Source organism: Leucopleurus acutus (genome assembly GCF_964270905.1).
Source record: "Leucopleurus acutus genome assembly, chromosome: 8".
In the NCBI taxonomy this organism is placed as follows: domain Eukaryota; kingdom Metazoa; phylum Chordata; class Mammalia; order Artiodactyla; family Delphinidae; genus Leucopleurus; species Leucopleurus acutus.
Window position 1 is genome coordinate 105,784,546 of NC_139151.1, and position 21,583 is coordinate 105,806,128.

Here is a 21,583-nt window from a genome sequence, read left to right on the forward strand (position 1 = left end):
CCATTTTTAAATCCTCTTTCTGAATATAAACTGAAATGTTTAATTAATTCCACATACAGCATGCATCACACGGCCTTCTTTCCGCACAAGAACAAATACACGAATAACGCTTCACACACATTACCGTAATTACTCGTCTCCACAGCCTTAGAAGACACACAGTCATACCCGCTTTTCCAGATGGGAGAGAGATTTGTCCAAGGTTGCATGGCAGTTACAGAAGCTTTTGATTGCCCTACTGGCAGATGTAGGTCTGTGTGTGATACTCTTGTGCGCCCTCACAAATACGCTTGCAAACTTCCTGGCATCTTGAAAAGTGGTTTGGTTTTGCATGAATCCTTGAAAAGTAGATTATTATCCTGATCCTCAGAAAAAGACACCTCAGGATTTAAAAAAATAGTATAGGCAGCTTTATGGACGTTTCCTATGCGCTAAGGACGTCATGGATTCTGTTTCCCAGTTTCACAGGGTATTGCACTGAGCCACCTACTGACGTGGAATAATCAGAAAAAGGAGAAGAAAGCCATCAGCCGGCTGCAGCTCCTCCTTTTCGCTGTCACTGCTGGGAAGGCAGAATGGTCATCGGTCCGTTTCGGTCACGTTCCTGAGATGGACAGTCGCCCTACTGAGATACCAGCGGGGCCTGAGCACCCTTCCTGCCTGTCTTTACAAATGAGTGTGTCATTACTCCAGCAGTACTTCTACTTATTACGTAAAAGAGCAACGTCTATCTGTGCACCAGGAGTGGGCAGGTCCGGCGCAGCCTGGGAGGTCCGCACTCGCTCCGAAGCTGGGGAGTGCTCGTCTCCTCTGAGCTTTACGGTAAGCGGGGCGCGCAGAGCGACCACGTGGCGGCTGAACCCAGGCCGGGCGGGAATGCGCGGAATGCGCGGCGCGGCTCCCGAGCCGAGGCTCAGGTTCCCGCGGCGTGCGCGCTCTCGCCTCCCCTCTCTCCCCAGCGGGGCCGCACCCCAGTACCCAGCCCCGTGTCCTCGGACTCCCAGGGCAGGCGATCCTAGCTCGAGCACCCCGGCGGGGCGTGGGGACAGAGCGCGGCCTATCGGGCCCCTAGCACCCCGCACGCCCAGAACTACCCAGCGGGTCCAAACCCGTGTCCCGCCACCAGCCCCGACAGCGCGAGGCCAAGGGACCCAAAGGAAGGCGTGCAAGGCGTTAAGTACGCAACCCCTCTCCCCGCACCTGGAACCTTACCCCGACCCCCACGGCAAGAGTCGAGAACCCTGTAACTCATAGACTGCCCGCAACTAAGACCCCGGTCGTCCCCGCACCCATCCCCAAGGCCAATTCGAAGGATGGAAACGTTTTCGGGCATTTCAAAGGGGCAAAGAAGCGGGCTGGAACGCACGAGGACTCGGGGTCCTCCCCGCAGGCACTCTCCGGAAAAGGGCGAGGATGGGGGCTGCGGGGGAGGGGCAGTGACAAGTCCTGGAGGCGACGGAGCGGGTGCAGCGGGACCCAACGAGGGTCTTAGCGAGGGTCCTCCTCGTGGAAGGTTTCCGAGGCCCCGCGGGCCTCCGCAGCGGCGCCCCGCTCCCGGGGCAGAGGCGGGGGGGCGGGGGCATCTGCTCAGCCACTGGTAGGCTTGGCCACGGGAGACGCGGGAGGGGTATGGCCTCCTAGGTCATTATCCCCACCTCCCGCCCGATTCCTTCGCCTTGATTGGAGGTGGTTATCTAATGAGCCTGGGCGCCCACTCCGCGACCCTTAGTTAGAGACCGCGCAGGGGCCTGAGCCAAAAGGCCAGGCAATTCCTAGTGGACTTTCATATTGCTCAGGGCAGCAGGCGATGCGTTCTGAGGGGCGGAGGTCAAGGAGTTAGAATCTTCTTTCATCCCCAAGACTGCACCTTCTCCCTTGGGATTCCAGCGGCGTTGCGGGAGCCAGCACCCTCCCCCGCCCACCCCCGCACACACACCTGTTGGGGTTTGCTTTCATCTCCCGCGCACACCTAGCCCACGGCCTTAAGAGCTGGGGTATGGGTGTCCCACCCTCGCAACCTGCCCGACCCAAGACTGGTGCGCAGGGGTCTGTGTGTGGCTGAAATTAATTGATCAGAGGCGGAAACGCACGTCCGGGGTTTGGGGCGGTGGGAGATGCGGCTGCCCCTGTTCCCAGCGTGTGAGTGTCCCGGGTGGGCCCGGGGCCAGAGTTTGCTCGGGCTCGTTCCGCAGCTTTCGGGGGCCGGGGATCCGCGCCGGGTAGCCGGGGCGGAGCTACCTCAGTACGTGGACCGCCACACGCCCCCCGAAAGCGAGCAGTGTGGGGGAAGTGGAGCCCGAGCGCCCCCGGAACCCCGCGGTCCGCATTCGGAAGCGTTTTCCAGAACGACTTAAGGGCTTAACAATGGAAAACTCGCGGAGCTGGAGCCAAGTCCTTTCAAGTCGCCGCCAGGTATGCGGCTGCAGGTGACCCCACCTGCATGCGCGCGCCCGCCCGCCGCCCAGTCCTCTCGGGGGAGGGCGGGTGCCGGAGGTCGAAGCCCGTGGAAGGTCTCCACTGGGCCCCGCACCCCCTCCCCAAAGCCCCCGGCCGGGCGGCGCGCAGCCGCGGTGCGTCCCGAGGTCGGCGCCGCGGCGCGCGGGTTCCTGAATGAACGCGCTCCCTTCCCCCGCCTTGAATGAAGGTTCCCACAGCCAGGGACGGTGGCAAACGCTCCTGCCGCGGAATTCGCCCTCTCGGGGCCGGCGATCCTCCCCGGCCGCGGTCACCTCGGCGGGGGACCAGGGGGCGAGGAAAGTGGGAAGGTGATATAAGTTACTTTTGGATTTTCTTTCCAACCAGAGTGGTCTCCTTTCCCATTGGGCCACTGGCCCTTTGTTCCACAGGGTCCCCAAGAAATAGCGCAGAGCACTTTAAATGAGCCCAGAACGTGCAGCTCCTGCTTCGCGGTGGGTATTTTAAAGGCCTTGCAAAATTAAACAGTAAAGTTTTTAAAAGTTGCTTTTCTCTCTGAAGAAAATAATTAAAATCAAAACTCTATCCCCGCTCTCCTGAAGCAGCCGCTCTCAAGGGCCCCGAGGCTGTTGGCCCGCTCTGAGTCTCCGGTGAACGCAGATCTGGGCTCCCTGGGGTGGGGGCTGGGCGGCTAGCGCTCCCCGCCGGGCCCCAAATTCCAGCGCCTCCCCCGCGGGTTCCTGGACGGCTCTTCACGCTCGCCGGCCGGGCTTGCACTTTTGCGCCCGTCCCTGAGCGGGGAAATCAACGGAGTTCCTCGTCGAGATCTGCCCGGTCCGCCTAGTAACAGCGCCGCGCCCCCATTGGCTCATGCTAATTCCAGTTTCCTCTGTCTTTCTCCCGGGTTAGGGGGAAGCTCCCTCCTGGACCCAGAACCCGTTCTGCCGGAGTGGGCGATGCTCTTTATGACCCGATGCCCCTCGCCGTCGCCAGCCTGCCTCGGGCCGGGCCCGGGCGCACGCGGGGCTCGGGTCCCCTAACCCCCCGGGACAGAAGCAGCCCGGTGGTAGCACGCAGCCCCATAAATCATCCGGGCGGCCGCCCGGTCGGGATTTTATGAATGAAAAAGCAGCCCGGCTGCCCTCGTGCGCGGGCTGATGCTCCGAGGCTCCGGCGTGCCGGGGGCCAACGCGAGCGTGGGTGCCCAGGGAGGGGGACACGGCGGTGGGTGCTCCCTGGTCGGGCCACCCTCTGCTCCCGAGGCGTGAGCCGGGGGTAATTACCCTCCTGGACCCGGAATATTAGTAACCCTAAATCTCGGCGGGGGAGGGGGCGCGGGAAGAATCAGCCCCGAAAAGGAGGGGGGGGGGAGGTCCTTGTCCTGTGGCGTGCGCCCTTGCGAAGGGAAGGGGGCTTTTTAATCCGTTTTCTTTGAGCCTTTAACATTAGGGTATATGGTGGTTTGATGACACTAAACTATATTCAGAGGGAAGTTAATGAACAGTTTTCTTAATTTGGGGCAGGTAGAGTAAAAACTGTAAAAAAAAGTATGTTAAGACTGAGGAAAATGTCCTTTTATTTTAAAAATAAGTACCAAAGAGACTGAATCTTTAATTCGAAAAGAAGCTTTATATATTCTTTTATATGTCGTACAAGTTTGCGATAATATTGGGGACTCTCTTATAGCCACGAACATATATAGGTTTTGTTTAAAATCATCAGATCAATACACCCATTTCTTTAACTTGAAATTGCTCTGATTGTTGCCAGCCCCCGCCATCCCCCTCAGGCTCACGAATGCAGCCCCAGGGCAAGTTCTAAAGGTGAAGAGACGTCCACACCCCCAGCAAAACCAATTAGGAAGCTTCCGGTGGTCTTGTCCCAGGCGGAGAGGCGACTAATATTTCCAGCGATTTAACTTAATTTTTAATTTTAAAAAATGAGACAGGACAGAGACCACTATTTTGCAGCCTTCCTTTCAGGGTGTTTTTCTAGCTGCCGGGACAGGGCGGGGGTGGGGGGGATTGGGGACCCCCGCAAGAATGGACTGGCTAAGGTAGGAAGACAGCCCGCAGATTCCCCCAGGCGAGGAGAACAGGATGAAGGAAATGCTGGCCACCATCTTGGGCTGCTGCTGGAATTTTCGGGCATTTATTTTATTTTATTTTATTTTTTGAGCGAGCGCATGCTAGGCTGAAAGTCCTTTGACATTTAGGGTTACCCCCTCGGGCATTTGCAACGACCCCCACCGTGTGCGGGAATGAAGCCTCCACCAGTGTTGCCGGCTCTGCCCTGAGTCCCTGAATGTTAAATGGTTCCTGAAATTTACACGTGTTAATGAAAATGAAAGAAGATGTAGACGCTAAGATTCCTAGGCTGCCTCTCCGCCCGTGGGTGCCCTCGTGGCGTTCTCGGAAATGCGCCCATTCTCCCGGCTCAGATATAGGGTGTCACCGAACTCCAGAGTCCCCCCTCCATGCGATCTCCCCAGGCTGCGTGTGGCCTGCCCGCCCTCCTGGCTGTCCCCCTCTGCAGAGCCACCTTCACCCAACCCCCCAAATCCTGAGGGACCCACTCGGGGACGACAGGCCCCCCCTGCACCCCTCTTCCCCGGCGGGGAGAAAGGCAGCCTCGGGACGATTTGCATTTCTATGAAAACCCGGCTTCGGGGGCAACTCCGCGCGGTGCCGGCGCGGCGCCTCCGGGATGGCTTTTGGGCTCTGCCCCTCGCCGCTCCCCGGCGCTCGGCGCCCGCGCCCCCTCCCCCTGCGCCCGCCCCCCCCCCTTCCCGCTCCCATTCTCTGCCCGGCTTTGATCTCTGCTTAACAACAGTAACGTCACACGGACTACAGGGGAGTTTTGTTGGAAGTTGCAAAGTCCTAGAGCCTCCAGAGGGCTGTCGGCGCAGTAGCAGCTAGCAGCAGCGTCCGCGCGCTCCGGCGAGGGGCAGCAGGAGCCAGAGCCGAGCGCGGACCCAGCCCCGGACCCACCGCCGCCCCAGGCCGCCTAGCAGAGCCCCTGCCATGGCACACCAGCTCCTGTGCTGCGAGATGGAGACCATCCGCCGGGCGTACCCCGATGCCAACCTCCTCAACGACCGGGTGCTGCGGGCCATGCTCAAGGCGGAGGAGACCTGCGCGCCCTCGGTGTCCTACTTCAAGTGTGTGCAGAAGGAGATCCTGCCGTCCATGCGGAAGATCGTAGCCACCTGGATGCTGGAGGTGCGGGGCTCCGGGCGGCTCTCTTAGCACTTTCCTGCGACTTGTTGCGCAAACCCACTTTTCTTTGCCACTCATCGCCCTCCCTTCCCTCCCACCCCAACTTTTGAAGTTTGCCAGAGTGTTGATAGGAATCGTAGTTCCGAAATATATAGATATTCTGGGTATTTTTTGAACAAGGAGGGGGTGGGGGTGGGGTCATTGGATATTCCCTTGGGGGGCAGCGGTCGAGGAGGGGTACCTTGGGGGAAAGCCACGACCGGGGCACCCCAGTTTGCTTCAGGGTTGGGGCCCGCAGGCTGGGCGCCCTTTGCGGCCCCCGCCTGGACCGCCACTGCTCAGTCCCCGCCTGCGCCAGAGCCCCGCTGCGCCTCTTCTCCCGGCCGCGCGGCCGCTGAGCCGCCAGCTCCAGGGGGAGGGGGCATAGATTTGATTTTTAAATTAATATCCATGGACACGTATGCAAGGGACGCTCGTGCCAGTATTATGCGCCATCTTTGTTCTTTTATTGCAAAGCAAAAGTGTTTATTAATAATTGGGGGCAGGGTGGGGGTGGGGAGCGGCCGGCGAGGCGCTTGGGGCCGCCGCGAGGGGCCGTGCGGCCACCGGGAGCCGGCGGGAGGGGCGAGGGGCCAGAGCTCGGGCAGCTGTGAGGGGACCCCGCTCGGGAGAGGGGGCCCCTTTGTTCAAGCAGTGAGTCCCGGGGCGCCCCGCACGGCCAGCTTGGGCCGGAGAGCACGCCGGGCTGCAAGGTCGCGTGGCCCCCGAGACGCTGGGGATTGACCCTCATCTGCAGGGGTCTCAGCTTGGGGGACCAGTCCGGAGCGAGCCGGGGTCCAGGGGCACGTTTTCAGGCCTTCAGTGGGCTCCTGAGTGCACCGCAAGTATTTTAAAATAATTTTTAAAAGTGCGGCGTGGTGCCCTTGCGAGAGGGAAACAGCGCCCGCGCCCAGGGGGAAGGGGGGCCCCCGAGTTTGAATTCCTGGGGCTCTCCCTTGAGCCTGCAACGAGCTCCCGACCCCCGGCCTGGGTAAAGGACCGCCTGAGGGTCATTTTCAGGGGGTTTTTATATACCCAGTTAATTTTTTAATATTTTTAAATATTTTTTGAAAAGATGACGTCTGGGGAAATGCGGCGCGGCGGCCTGGGACGCCACCTTTGTGTCTCGCAGGCGCTGCGAGCGCGGCGCCCATCCCCGCGGCCCGCCCCACGGCCCTGCACCCCATTTGGTGCCGACCCCAGGCCTGGAGGGTCCCGAAGCACCCACGCGGGCCGGGGTCCGCCGCCCGCGCGCGGCACACGCCGGCCAGCCGTGCCAGCTCCCGCCCCCACTGTGCCAGCCTTGCCGGGACTTTCCCTTTCAGTTTCGGGTGGGTGGGTTTGGGGGACTCTCGGGGAAGGGGGCGCGGCGGCGGCAGCTCCTGCCGCCCCCTGCCCTGACCCTCCTCGCGCTCGGGGCCCCGCAGCCCTGGCGCGAGCCGGGTGGGGGGCGCGAGGTCTCCGCAGAGGGGGCCGGGCGCTCCCGGTGGCGGCGGTCACGGCCCCCGGTGCCCCGGCAGGTCTGCGAGGAGCAGAAGTGCGAGGAGGAGGTCTTCCCGCTGGCCATGAACTACCTGGACCGCTTCCTGTCGCTGGAGCCCGTGAAAAAGAGCCGCCTGCAGCTGCTGGGGGCCACCTGCATGTTCGTCGCCTCGAAGATGAAGGAGACCATCCCCCTGACGGCCGAGAAGCTGTGCATCTATACTGACAACTCCATCCGGCCCGACGAGCTGCTGGTAACCCTGGGACCCCCACCGCGCCGGATGCCCCGTTAGCCGTGGGACCCCGGGGGTGGGGGAGGTGCGGAGAGCCAGGGGCCCCCGCGGGCCGCTGAGAGACCCTCTGCCCCCAGGGAGGGCGGCCACACCGGTGGGGCCCCTCTCGAGGAGCTGACGGGCCCCCCGCCGCCCCACCTCACTCACACTTTCTCTCCCTCCGACTCCCACCGCCTCGGCGCCCCTAGCGCCGCGAAAAGTGGGCGGCGTGCGCCCTCTAGCGGCGGCGGCGGCGAGGGGCCCGCGCGAACGACCAGACCTCGCGTTCCAGGTGTCGCGGGCTTCTGGTCTCCACCCGCGGAGGGTGGGCTTAATCGAGAACGGGAGCCTTTGCGAGCGGCACCTTCTCTGTTTAGATGTGGGGTTGCGCGTTGTCCCCCCAACTTCCCGGACCCTCCAACACGCCCCATTCCTTCTCCTCGCCCCCTGTTGCATTGGGGTCCGCGCCTGCGCTTCTCTTTACGCACGTGTCCCTCCATTTCCGCAGCAAATGGAGCTGGTTTTGGTGAACAAACTCAAGTGGAACTTGGCTGCCACGACCCCGCACGACTTCATTGAACACTTCCTCTCCAAAATGCCGGTGGTCGAGGAGAGCAAACAGGTCATCCGCAAACACGCGCAGACCTTCGTTGCCCTCTGTGCCACAGGTAGGGTGCCGGCCGGGCCTCTGGGTGCCCCTGGAGGAGCTTCTTGCCCTCTGCCTCGGTTTCCCCGTCCAAGGACATGGTCCCCAGGCTCCTCCGCTCTCGGAAGCTTTCCTCTTTCCCTGTTCCGGGGAACAGAGGGCTGGGCTTCTTGTTGGGGCTCCAGGGAGGGGGTGTGGGCTCCTGGGCCCGGGCCGCTGAGGCTGGGCGGCAGCCTGCCTGTGTCCAGCTGATGTGGCTTCTGCTCCCCACGCCAGGCGGGGGTCACTACATGCTGAACGGTGTTGACTTTGGCAGTCTAGCCTGCCTCCTCCCCCCACCCCAGTCCTTCCCGTGTCCTCAAGGAGCCTGAGCTGCGGGGGCCCCCTCCTGGCCTCTCCCGGGCTGGGCCACCTGCCAGGGGCGCCTACAGGGGTGGGGAGCGCCGGCCGGCAGTGCCTGGACCACGTGCTCTGGGCGGCCAGCAGCGGCCCTCGTGCGGGGGCGGCCAACAGAGGCGCTTGGCCGCCTGAGGCCCCGCCAGGGGCGCCGCAGGGCGGCTCAGCTCACTGCCCTGGGAGTGGCTTCCTAGCGGCCTGGGCTTGGGCTGCTGTGGTTGGCGGCAGCAGCAGGCCCTCCGTCCTTCCCCCGGCACCGCTCTGGACCATCCCTGGGGGCCCCTCCCCGGCACAGCCCTCTCCCCAGCCCCCAGACGGCCAGTCACTCAGAACCCAGTGAGACACACGGTGCTGCCTCCTGCTCGTCCCAGCCCTGCCCCTGAGCCCCTGCGACCTCTTCCTCCTCTCCAATCCCACGAGCTGGCCCAGGACCTCTGGAGACCCTGATCGGAGGACCCTTGCCCCCATCCTGCCCAGCTCTGCCGTGGGCCACCTCTGCTGCTGGCCAGGCCTCAGCCGTCAAATCTGCTTGGGGCTCACTCGGTGCGACCTGAGGGCGACAGGGCACCAAAGCGGGGAGTTGGCATCCTTCACCCCCTCCCCGGAAGGGGTGGAGCCCCCCCCAGCCTGCCACCTCGTGTCACCCTCCTGACGTCTGGGTGCTCTGGTGACCGGGAGTTCTGGGTCAGGAGAGCTGGGAAGATTCTGCTGGCCTCCCCACCCTCCTTTGCCCGCTCAAGGCGTGAACCCCTCTTTCTGAGTCCTTGCAAGCGAGCCGCGGGGTGGGGGCAGACCAGAGGCCCGGATGAATCTGAGGGGTCAGGGCGCCGCCTCGCCAGGCATTCCTGCCCCGCAGCAGCCGGCCTTGGGCGGGGAGGGGGAGGCTCTCACCCGCGTCCCCTCAGCCTCCAGGCCTGCCCAGCGAGCAGGCAGGAGGCATTCTCCGGCTGGGACGCCTCTGAGAAGAGAAGCCTCCAGGGACTTCCCGGCAGCCTTTTATGGAGCTGAAAGTGGTTCAGAGAAACGGCAAAGTCTCCGGCAGATAATGCAGAGAACACTTCCTGCGTGCCCTCCCCCCAGGGTGGCTGGGGCAGCCTGGACCTCCCCCTCTCCTAGGACCCCAGGAGGCGGGGTGTGTAACCCGCGTGGGGTGCTGGCAGCGCAGAAGCCGGGCGCAGAGGCCGTGAATGAGCTTGGTGCTGGCTGTCCAGCTACTGAGACTGTCCAGCACCCCCAGCCTGGGCACACCTCGGGTGAAGGCGGAGGGATGGCCAGGGGTGACCCAGCTTTTCACATGCGTTAGCTTCGGTGGGCCCCGGTGGGGGACAGGCAGGCCAGGGGAGGGAGGGGAGCGGCACCCCGCCACGACCGGGTCCTGGTCCGTTGGAACCTAACTGGCACACGACAGTGTCCTTAGTCACAAGGGGGCCTCTCGAGATGAGATCGACTTACTACAGCCTAAAAGCAAACAGATTTTGTGAAGTGGAGGCTTGAGTGAAAGTCCCGGGAGATGATTTGCTCTCCGTGTAGCAAGGGTCCCTTTTAAAGGCGCAGGGGGCCGGCGGGGGAAGGGTGGCCTCTGCTCTCCCTGGTCCGTGCGCCCTGCAGACCTGGGTTCCCGGGTGTGCGTGGGGGCGGGAGGGGGCACGTCCCCCATGCACAGAGTTGGGTTTTGCCCTGCTTTTAACCTGTGTGCGGATGTGTGCACGGAGGAGAGCGTGTCTGCGGCTGGTGAGTTACCTCCGAGGTTGGCACGTAACTGAGCTGAATGAATGGGCCTGAGCAGGGTCAGTGGAGCGGTGCAGCTCCGATGCCCACCCCGGCCGTGGCCCGCTGGGCTCTTTGCAGCCGGGCAGTGGATAGGAACAGCTGTTGGAGCTTCCGAGTTGAAACCTGCGGGCTTCTCAATCTAAGCCCATACACCCGCCAAGGCACGCGCACACGTGCGTGCGCACACACACACACACACAGCCTGCGTTTAGTTATTCCTTCCCTGTCGGACCGGGTCCCGAGCTGCGGCCAGTCAGAACCTGCGCTCTGGCCACAGCGATTTCTGTGCAGTCCTGGTTAGCCTCAATGAAAACCTCTCATCCCGGGCTCCTGGCTCCCAGCCCGGGTGGAACTGGTCCCGTTTAAAGGGGAGAGAGGGCGCGCCTTGTGAGGGACTTGCTTTTTCAAGTGGTCGGAGCGCCCAGCAGCAGCTTTGTCGCCCCGTCAGTGTGGCTGCCTGGCCGCCTTTCTTCTTCCCACCCCTCCGCTGGCTCCCGCTCCGCTGAATGAGAGGCCCTGGCTGTTTATTCTCAGGCCAGTGGGAGGGGCACGGGGGGCCCCCAGCCCCCGGGGGCCGCACACTCCCTTTGTGCCCAGTGCCCTCCCACTCAGCTCACCGTCCAGTTCCTGGGCACAGGATGAGGGGGTAGGGGCTGACCTTCTAGGGCCTGGCTCCACACTGAGAGGCCCCCTGGTTCAGATGCTGAAATCGGTGGCCTCCCCTGCCAGGAGTTTCTCGTTGGGAGCGACAGAAAGGCGGCCCACAGGCGCTGGGTCACCTCTTAGGTGTCCTCACGTCCGTGACGAGTGTGCCGCCAGGAGGGAAACCAGAAGTTCCCATGTCAGTGAGCTGCCAGGAGGTGACCCTGGAGCCCACCTGCCCCGAGGTGCAGGGTTTCCCAGCAGTTTGTGGAGAGCTGCCAGGAGGTGACCCTGGAGCCCACCTGCCCAGAGGTGCAGGGTTTCCCAGCAGTTTGCGGAGAGCTGCTGAGGACGGGCAGATGAAGTAACGCTGTAGCCCTGCCGTGTCCCTGGAGGCAGATGAAGTGGGGATAAGCATCTGAGGGCAGTGGGGGCTTCCCTGGGCCCATCTTCCCGTGTGCAAGACGGCCACTCCCCCTGGGACCTGGCAGCGCAGGTACTTGGGGTTAGTGTTGTAGGGGACGCGTCTGCTTCCTTGCGGGTTTTCCCCACCCTTCTTTTCGTCGGGCTTTTGTGAATAAGTGATACATTCACAGGCTCACGTGTAAGAGAAGGGGTGAGCGATGACCCCTCTGCAGAGGCCACTGTGCCTCCTCCCCCCGCCCCCCCGCCGTTGTCTGTTCCAGCAGCTGTTCTCTTGCTTAGCATTTCTGCTGTTTGTGGCGGGGGGCGGGGAAGGGGATGGGGAGGTTTTTTGTTTTTTTACCATTATTTATTTGGTTGCACTGGGTCTTAGTTGCAGTACTTGGGCTCCTTAGTTGTGGCATGCAAACTCTTAGTTGCAGCATGCCTGTGGGATCTAGTTCCCTGACCAGGGGTCCAACCCGGGCCGCCTGCACTGGGAGCGCGGAGGCTTAACCACCGCGCCACCGGGCAAGTCCCTCTGCTGTTGTTAAATGAGCATCACAAGCTCGTGGTCAGAGAGTCCGGCCCGGCTTCTGCTCCTGCTGGCGCCCGCTTCCTGACCACCCCCTCAAGACCAGCCACCTGCGGGACAGGGCCTCGGGGGGGTCCAGGTCACAGGGGTCCTGCTGCGTCCCCACTCACAACCCCTTTGCCTCCCTCGCTCTCCGCAGATGTGAAGTTCATTTCCAACCCGCCCTCCATGGTGGCTGCCGGGAGCGTGGTGGCCGCGGTGCAAGGCCTGCACCTGGGAAGCGCCAACAGCTTCCTGTCCTATCACCGCCTGACGCGGTTCCTCTCCAAAGTGATCAGGTGTGACCCGGTAAGTGACCGCTCCGGCGCTGGCTGGGGGACCTGTCCGGCACCGGGTACTAGAAGCATCCAGGGCCTGGGAGTCCCAAGCTGCAGTCGTCCGCTGGGAAGTGGCAGAGGCTGGGGCCACGTGGGGGACAGGCAGCCACCTGCGTCCAGAGGCACAGGACCTGGCCGTGGCCCTGGCACACGCTGCCTGGGGGCCACTCCACCCCGTCTCCTGGGGGGCTCCTGGGGGAGGAGAAACACCTCCCAGAACCTGCGATGGGCGGGAGGGTCCTCCCAGGCTTCTGGTGGCCCCAGGGGCGCCCAGGAGCCTTAACCCCTCCTGGGGTCGTGGCGGGGGGCCGTCAGGAAGAGGGGCCACACGGCAGGCCGGGTCAATGATCCGTGCCCTAATGGTGTGTGGGGTGAGGCCCCGTCGAGCTTTGTCTGGGCGACAGCGTGGACTCCCGACAAATGGCCGCTTTACAAGGGCCCCTGTGAGGTCTCCCGTCCACAATGGGCCTGGTACAGACAACTTGTTTTTATGACCCCCTTTGAGAGGCTGCTGCTTTGGAAGCCGGAGTCCATTGTATCTTTTTACTTAAAAATGCCACTGTCTTATTCCCCATTCTTTTCTTTTCTTTTTTCAAAGAATTAAAATAACAATTACAAGGGTTTGGGGCTTCACCAAATTAGACCAGCGAGGTTGGTGGCGGGGGTCACTGCCAGGCCCCACTAGTGTCTCGAGTAGGAGCCAGTGACCACCTTGACCCCGATCCCCGGTCCGGCTCCGGCTCCGGCTCCGGCCGCTTCTGGCGGTCCACCCTCGAGCGCCCAGGAGGCTCGGGGAGGAAAGCTGGTGTGAGGTGGATGCCTGCCTGTTCTCTGCCAGCGGTGCTTGGCCACCAGCCTGCGTGACCCCCAGAGGAGGATGCCTTCTTGTTTGTAGGCGCGGGCAGCTCGGTGGCCCCCTGGGAGGGGGAGGCATCCTCGCCTGGCTGCCAGGGCCAGCGCCGTCCCCCAGCTAGAAATGCCACAAACAGCGCTGTCTACAGACAGTGGTAGGAAATCGCTGTGTGATCCCTTATCTGAATAGAGATTATTTTAATTAGATCTGAAGCAAAATGCCTTACGGCTGAGGAATGGTGGCAGGAATCAGTTGAGGCTGAAATACGTTAGTCTGGTGACCGGGTGACAAATGTCGCTGAGCTCAGACGCAGCAAATTCTGGGCTGTGGAGGCCCCGGGGCGTGGCCGAGTCTGCGCGTCCCTAGAGCCGGGTCACAGTCCGCTCTTCACGGGGTGAGGCTGCAGTGCCAAGCGGGCTGCTGGGAGGAGGAAGCATGGGCCGTGGAGCTGGAGGATGCGCCGGGACCTGCAGAGGGGAGGCCCCTCCTGTACGCCTCTGCTCTCCGCTCCACAGCGCGGCCCCCCAAGTTACAGGGGCCAGGGAGCCACCTCTGGGGGGCTGCCTTCAGTGGGTGGGTGGAGGCCCTCGGGCCTCAGTAGGCCGTGGTGGGTGTTTGGATCAGAGCCTGAGGAGGCCGTCAGGAGCCTTGGGCCTCAGTTTCCTCCTCTGTAAAATGGGGCACCTTCCCTGCCTCCTCCTTTGCCGTGATGAATACTGAAAGGGTGGGTAGGGAAGCCCCCCGGCCCCATAAGCCCTGTCCCCTTGGGAGATCTCCAGGGATTCATTCAGAAGCCCTCCTGGCCTGGCTTCACTTCTTTGGGGCGGGGCACACCGTTTCCAGCCCATCTAGGAGGAAGTTAGCAGTGCCTTCTCCGTGCTGAACCTCGTTCCTGTGGGAAAGGCATGGGTCTGTCTCCCAGGCTGCCCTGGAGCCTTTCCCTGGCTCTAGAACAGAAGCCCCATGTGGCATCCCAGGAGTTGGGACAGCCTCTTTGTTCAGATCCGGGAGCTGTGACTGCCCAGCTGTGGGCGGCACCTTCGAGCTGCTGGGAGATGTGCCCGTGGTGGGACCAGGAGAGGCCCCCGGCCTCCGGGGTTCCTCCTCTCCATTGAACACGCGGGGTGGTCGCTGCTGGGAGCTGTGCGCGGCCGCAGCGTCTCCCAGGACGCAGGCCCGAACGGGAGAGGACAGGGGATAAAGGCCCCGGGGCCACCCAGCATTCATCCTCGGTCAAGCACGGCCTAACGCTTTTGACGGCCATTCATCACGGAATGCTGGGTTCACTGCGAGGGCTGACACGGCAGAGGTTAAGTCCGAAAAGTGGGCCTCAGAGGGCCTCCCCATCCTGGATCAGATGGCGCTGAATTCGCGGAGGGCAGCAGTGGGGCTGGTGGGGACCTGGGCCCAGAGATGAGAGCCCCGGCGAGGAGTTCCAGCGAGCGGCCGGGCAGGCAGGGGATTCGGGGCAGGTGGGCAGGAGCGTCTGTGTCCACCAGAGCCCTTGGGTCCCGAGTGGGCTCACCGTGGCCTGGTTGACGTGGGCTTTTCAGGCCGGGAGGGCAGCTGGTGGGCAAACAGGGTCCCCACTGTCGATCCTGGGGTCTGGGCGGCGGCCTCCTGGGTTTGGGGGAGGCGGCGTTTTCGGTGAGCCTTGGGAAGGGGCCCCTCGCCGCGGGCCGCCTCCTGAGGACCTGTCTCGTGCAGGACTGCCTCCGCGCCTGCCAGGAGCAGATCGAGGCCCTCCTGGAGTCCAGCCTGCGCCAGGCCCAGCAGCAGAACTTGGACCCCAAGGCCGCGGAGGAGGGGGAGGAGGAGGAGGAGGCGGACCTGGCCTGCACGCCCACCGACGTGCGCGACGTGGACATTTGAGGGCGCCGCGGCGGGAGCGGGGCCGGCCGGGCTCGGCGGACGGAGCCGCTCAGGCCCGGTCGCCGTCGGAAGGCAGCCCGCCCCTCAGTGTCTTGGTGTTTCCCTTTGCTCTTTCTCCCTTCTGTCTCTGAGTTAAGCAAAAGAAAAGAAACGTCCCCGAAAACCTATCTTTAAGGAAAAAAAAAAAAAAAGGAGAGGAAAAACTAGAATTTGCATAACCCTGAGCTGGAGGGGGAGGAGGGTTGTGCGACAAAAATATAGGATTGCATACCCCGTAATCAACTAGTTTTTATATTCATGTGTTTGTGTCTCTGTGTTATAAGGATAGGCGTTAACACAAGAAGCGAGTCTGCAGGGGAGGATTAGATTTGATTCTTTATGTGTTTCAAACAAACAAACAAAAAGCATAAAAACGTTTGAAAAAAAAAATAGGAAGAAGTCCACAACCCGTTTTTAAAGTAGAAGAGGGTTTTAGATAGAACTCTACCCGTGTGCTTTTCCTAAGGGCAGAGCTTTAAGGCGGTTCTAGGCATCCTGTATCTCGCTTATGCATGTAGTCACTTTATAAGTCATTTGTTTATTTTATTTCGTAGGTAGGCATGTAACCTTCACCTTGTCGATGGCTGATGTAACCTCTCGGCTAGGGTAGCGTAGAGTTCGGCATTTTCAAGGCCTGATCCTCTTTCTGCCTGTGGACCAACCACCTGAGGGGTTTGCGGGCGCCAGCCTGCGCCTCGGTGACGGAAGGCCACCTCCGACTCCTAGCGTCCGCTACTAGAAAGAGAGACCGCAATAGTGACCTAATATATTCTATTTTTATAATCTTCATATTTTTGTAGTTACCTGTTTATGAGGTGCTGGTTTTTCACCCAACAGATCTGCAGCCTGCTCACATCCAGGTGAAATCTACAGCTGTTTTTCTTCGTTTTTTTGTTTTTGTTTTTTGTTCCTTCTCAATATTCCAAAACCATTCCATTTCAAAGCACTTTCAGTCTCTAGGTGACATCTCTGTGTATGTTGTGTGTGGAGGGGGCGGGGAACGGTTTCTTAATGGAATGGTTTGGGAATATTCCAGTACTTGGGTGCAGACAGGACGGCGAGGCAGGTGCTTGTTGATATGGTGTTAGCGAAAGGGAGATGATGTTTTGGAGGGCTAGGTTCCGGTCAAGGAGAAGAAAATGTGCATTCATTCTCACACTGCCAGGATGATGTGTTCCTTTCCTTTTCTGTAGAGAAGTTGAAGTTTAGGAATCCTTCCGTGCCAACTGGTGTTTGAAAGTAGGGGCCTTAAAGGTTTACCTAGAGAACCAGCAGTTTCAGAGTTATCGTTAGATGTGTTGCCACGGAAGGTTTTTAAACACTAAAATATATAATTTATAGTTAAGGCTAAAAAGAATATTTATTGCAGAGGATGTTCGTAAGGCCAGTATGATTTATAAAGTAATGCAGTCTCCCCTGATTTACACACACACACACACACACACACACACACACACACACACACACACACTTTTCTGCCTTCGATGTTGCAGGTGTAGGACAGTTTGTTAAAGTTAGGTCCTTTTATAAGAGAGGGGAAAAAAATCCCGAGAAAAAAAACACAAAGACGTGGATTTGGCTAATTTGGCCCGATTGGCTTTTCGCAGAGTGATCCAACTGGACAGGTGTCAAAGAGTTATAAGCACAATTAGGATGCTGGAAACAAGTTCAGTTCCGAGTTCAGTTCCAATACGATCTCATCCCCAAACCCTCCTTTCGAAAAAGAAATTTAGCAACCGCTAGATAATTTGCACATCTTGGCTATGTTCCTTTTTGTAATTATTCTGTAGGGAGTGTTGAAGGGAGCGAGGAGGTGAGGGAGGAAGTGTGTGAAGGGGAGGTGGGCGGGGACCACGCGAGGGACAGGCTGCGGCTCCATTTTTCTTTATTCGCTGCTACCGATGACTTCCCAGTACAGTTTGGAAACAGATGCATATCGCTTTTCTTATCTTTCACATTGTTTTGCTGCTATTGGAGAATCAGTTTTTTTTGTTTTACAATGTCATATACTGCCATGTTCTAGTTTGAATTTTCTCATAGAAAAAATGTATTACGGATGCCTTTTGTTTTTGGTAGCGTTGTTGTTGTTGTTGTTTTTCTTTTTTTTTTTTTATGTGATCAATTTTGACTTAATGTGATTACTGCTCTATTCCAAAAAGGTTCCTGTTTCACAATTACCTCAAGCTTCACTTAGCCATTTTGCAGACCAGGTGGTCAGGCTCTGTCTGCTGCTTTGGCAGACAGACACGCGGACGAGATCCCAAAAAGGACCTGGTGGGGGATCCCCACCCCGCCAGGCCGCGTTCACGAGGACCCCCCGGGCGTCTCTGGAGACAGGCCATGTCCGTTTCCTTTGCCCTGCGCCTGTTATGCTGGACTCCCCATCTGACCTGGGATTTACCATCATCGTAGTTTTTACAGCCCGTATCGTTCTTTGCGTATAGCTATGAAAGTTGCATTATTATTATTATTATTATTATTGTAACAAGTATGTCTTCATGTGCCACTGTGGTGCTGTGCTGTAGGACTCGGTCATTTGGCATGAGTGGAATCGCTTCTGGCCTGTGTCACAGTTTGGGGTGCGTTGTATCTGTTATTAGTGTTCTGTTTGTTGTTCTGGTCATTATAGCAAATGCTCCTTTAAAGAGACTTCAGATCTCAATGAAGCCAGCCAACAGTGCTGTGTGCCCGAGAGCCGCCTGACACGCTGCCGAACCAAAAGGATTTGGATTTGCACCGTCCGCGGCGGCCCCAGGCGGGGCAGCCCGTGCGCTTCAAGGCCATTGGCAGGTGTAAACCCGCCCCGCCCCACCCCACCCCTGCAGGAACACTGCTTCCGCTTACCTCAACCATTCTGGCTGCGGCGTCTCTGTCTGAACCAAACGGGGTCCGTGAGGGACGGTCTGTCCGTGGTGGGGGGTGAGATGTGTGTGCTCTAAGGCCAAAGGCCAGTGGCAGGTCCGGGAGCACGGGAAGTCTGTCCCGTGACCAGCAAGTCTGAGGGTCCGGGCGGGCAGGCACTTGGGGGTCTGTGTGTGTTTTTGGTTGCACACCACGGTGTTTCCCAGCACAGACATGTAACCGGCACGTTTCCAGCAGGAAACAAGACAAACGTGAAAAGTCTAGAAATAAAATTGGTAAAACCCCAGTGCAGTGTCCGCTTGTCTGTTTCCTGGGGCGGGCAGGGAGCCAGGGCCATGCGCCCCAAGTTCCTTGGATGGGGGTGGCAGGAGGGTAGGGGGCCCGCCTCGGCCCTGCGGACACCGGGGCCAGGCCATCCTCTGTCATGGGGGGCTGCCCTGGGCACCGTGGGCTGTTGGGCTGCATCCCCGGCCTCCACCCGCTAGATGACAGGACCGACCCCGGTCGTGACAACAAAAATCCCTCCAGACATGGTCAGCGGTCCCCTGGTGATGCAGAAGGAGGGTGTGATTCCCTCCCAGCCGGGAGGAAATCCGGACCAGAGGTCAGTAGTGGGAGAGGGCTGCGTGGACCCTCCCCCAGAGTTTGAGGACAGGCTCGCAGGCGGCCCCGACCACCTCAGACTACGGCTCTGGCCCCGGTGACGTGAGCCCCGCTGATCAGCCGCCTCCCAGCCCACGTCTGGCCAGTTCGCCCTCCCAGGTTATTTGCAGATAGGAAAGTAAATGAATGCGCTAACCCTCTTCTGGCACAAAGTGCTGTTTGCTCTGGGTGAATCATGGCCCCAAGGTGCCCTGAGCTCGGGGCAGGGGGGAACAACGCCAGTGTCCGGGCAGCGGTCCAGTGGCCTTTCACATGGACCCGGCGACCTGGGAGGCCTGGTGGACACCTGTGACGTCCACCTTTGGGCTCCAGATGCCTGCGAACTGGCCGCGTTCCCAAAGCCGGTGGAGGTGGGAAATGAATCTTGGTCCCAGCTCTGCGGGGCCGGGGCCTCTTCCCAGAGCCGGGAGCTCCCCAAGGTGCCCTCACCCCCCAGCTGAGCATTCGGCGAGCGCTCCAGAGCCCGGAGGAGGCCTGGGTCACGCGCCAAGGATGGCACTGCCTGCCAGGTCAGTTCGCCGCAGCCCTAACGAAGCGCGTGCCGTGGGCCAGCCTGCCCAGGGGGTGCCCGCAGGGTCGGTGGGGTGTACAGGCGCCGGAACTGCTGCCTCCCTGCCCCAGTCCCTCGCCGGCTGGGTGGGGACGTGAGGCAAGGCCCCTGCCCCCGGGGCCTACAGGGTGCTCTGAAAGGGGACCGAGCGACAGTCAGAGCCTCGGGAGGTGCCCTGAAACCCAGGGCCTGCTCTGCACCACCGCGGTGGCTCAGCCCCGGAGACCCGCTAGTCTGTGTCAGCACCAGGGCCCGATGACATCGACGACCATGGGCGTACAGAGGGGCCCAAGCGAGGCTGCGACGCTGCAAGGGCCTCGGGGTATCTTGAGGAGCAGGGCCAACACTCTGATTGCATTAAGTTCCAGCGAGAATCTGGGCAGCGGAGGCCGGGGGGCGGCCTGTACTCCACTGGCAGCTGGACGCACAGGACGCCAGGCCTGCGGGGCTGTTTGATGGTTTCTAATGTTGCAGGTGGAAAATCTGTTTGTGGGCTGACAGGTCGGAGTGGAAAGGAAGAGGGCGTGACGGGGAGGTGGCCTGTGAGGCACGGGGGGGGGGGGGGGGGGAGGCAGGGCAGGGGCGCAGGTGGGACCCAAAGTACACAGAGGGTTTGGGCCGAGTGAGGAGGGGCCCGGAGCCCCCCAGGGCCGTCTCCCCGGCCGTGAGGCCCCCCGGAGGAGGGGCAGCAGGCTTCTCTCAGTTATGCCACGGGCCCAGACCTCTCCAACCGCCCACGTCAGCTCGGGCATCCCCTCATGGGGACCCCCCCCCATGGGGGTCTGGCTGCCCTGTGCATATCAGGAAAACAAAAACTGGCCTTTGGAGACAAAGCCTTCCGGTGTCAACTCCACTGCCCCTCCCGGAAGCCCGAACGCCTGCTCTCACTCGGGCCCACGGCCACTCACCTGGGGCCTCCCTGCCTCCCAGCCAGTCTCCCTGCCCCAGGCGGGCCCACCACCCTCTGCCAGAACCCCCTGGGGCTTCTAGCTCCTTCCGGCTCCACCCAGGGTCCTGGGACCTGGCCCATCTCTCCAGCCTCACCCCCCGTCTCCCCCAGCCTCAGACTCCTCATTCCCCGAAGTTTCTGCCCAGGGGACTGCAGGACACACCAGACTACTTCCGGCCTCCAGTTTTGTGCTGGAGTGCCCAACCCCTGCTCTCCCCCAGGCTCATGTAAGACTCTCTGCGGTGTTCTCCACCCTGCCCCAGCCAGGTGGCTCTGGTGGTCCAGGAGCCATTACACGTGGTGTTTCCCCTCTGGGCTGTGAGCCCTTGGGGACAGCTGTCCGGCTGGTCCTTCTCTGCCCACGCCCTGCACCCCGCCTGCACGCAGCGGCGCTGAGCAGTAGGGCCACGTGCGGGCTGCGGGCTTTGTGAGCTGCCGAGGGCTGGGCCCTGCCTGACCCGGGTGCGGTGGGGACTCGGGGGCTGGGGGGCTCCCTAGGGGCCGGGAGCACCTCATCGCCCTGACGAGGCCCGATAAGCCCCGGGACACAGCCTGGGCACTAAGGCGAGTCAGTTCCCTGCCAGGGCCCCAGATTCGAGGGGCCCCAGGGCAGGCGTGTTTGCAGAGGTGGGTACTGCTGGGACCCTGGGCGCCAGGCTCCCCACCTTCCCTCTGAGCCCGTCCCTCCTGGGAGCCCGGCAGCAGCAGGGCTCGGCTGTCCCACCACGAGGCCAATCCCAACTCCGGGGGGGCGGCTGCATGGGGCGTGTGTCCCGCACGCTGGGCTGGCCTCCGCCGTGCACAGGGCTCTGTCAGCCCAGGAATGTCTTTGATCAGGAGTTTATGCAGAGGGGACGCAAGCCCCTGGCCTCTAATCCGTTCCCACAGTCCCCCTGCCCGCCCGGCCCCTGCCCTGAGCCACACCTCGGCCGAGGAGACAATAGCCACGGCCGGCGGGCGGGCAGCGCCAAGGACGAGGGCCGGAGGCCCGCATCCGGGGGCATTGTCACCGCCACTCACAGGGCGCACAGGAGGATGGGGAAGCTCTTGGCTCAAGGGCTGCCATCGGCCCAGAGCCTATCAGAGACGGCAGCGTCTGTTAATCCTTTCAAGTTTCAACTAGCAGCGAGACAGCCTCCCCAGGGCAGTCCCTCTAGAGCAGACCTGTCTAGCTAGAGGGTCTACCCACATTCTGGACCCCAAGCCCGCCGAGCACGCCGGGCAGTGTTCCTTCCCTGGTCCCATCGCAGGAAGACAGTAGCTTAAGGTCACTCAGCACGTACTGGGGGCTGGGCACTGTGCTAAGGGCCAAACACACCATTTCTCCCACATCTTTTTGTTGTTGTTGTTTTGTTTTGTTTTTACGGCCATGCCGCAGGGCATACGGAATCTTAGTTCCCTGACCAGGGATCGAACCCGTGCCCCCTGCATTGGGAGTGCAGAGTCTTAACCACTGGACGGCCGGGGAAGTCCTCTCCCTAAATCTTGAAACAGCCCCCAGGGGTTGGTGACAGGCAGGGGACACACTGGCGAGGGGGCCCTGTGGAGCCCACGTTCCTCTCGCAGGTACAAGTATTCCCATCTTCCAGGTCAAGGCTGGG

The 21,583-nt window shown here is 61.0% G+C and overlaps 1 protein-coding gene across 1 annotated transcript; it reads left to right on the forward strand.

Moving 5' to 3' along the window:
- The first annotated feature begins 5,321 nt into the window (after positions 1 to 5,321).
- On the forward strand, positions 5,322 to 18,106 carry CCND1 (cyclin D1). Its single transcript, XM_082844626.1, has 5 exons — positions 5,322 to 5,636; positions 7,193 to 7,408; positions 7,935 to 8,094; positions 12,017 to 12,165; positions 14,755 to 18,106. Exons 1-5 carry the CDS (start codon positions 5,439 to 5,441, stop codon positions 14,917 to 14,919), a joined length of 888 nt encoding a protein of 295 aa, XP_082700752.1. The 5' UTR covers positions 5,322 to 5,438; the 3' UTR covers positions 14,920 to 18,106.
- The last annotated feature ends 3,477 nt before the right edge of the window (positions 18,107 to 21,583 follow it).

Bases quoted from the DNA above. Each gene is read 5' to 3' on its own strand.
- CCND1 (XM_082844626.1), top strand. From the start codon at position 5,439: ATGGCACACCAGCTCCTGTGCTGCGAGATGGAGACCATCCGCCGGGCG. The intron at 5,637-7,192 runs GTGCGGGGCTCC...GTGCCCCGGCAG, and splicing joins TAGCCACCTGGATGCTGGAG to GTCTGCGAGGAGCAGAAGTG. The intron at 12,166-14,754 runs GTAAGTGACCGC...TGTCTCGTGCAG, and splicing joins AAGTGATCAGGTGTGACCCG to GACTGCCTCCGCGCCTGCCA.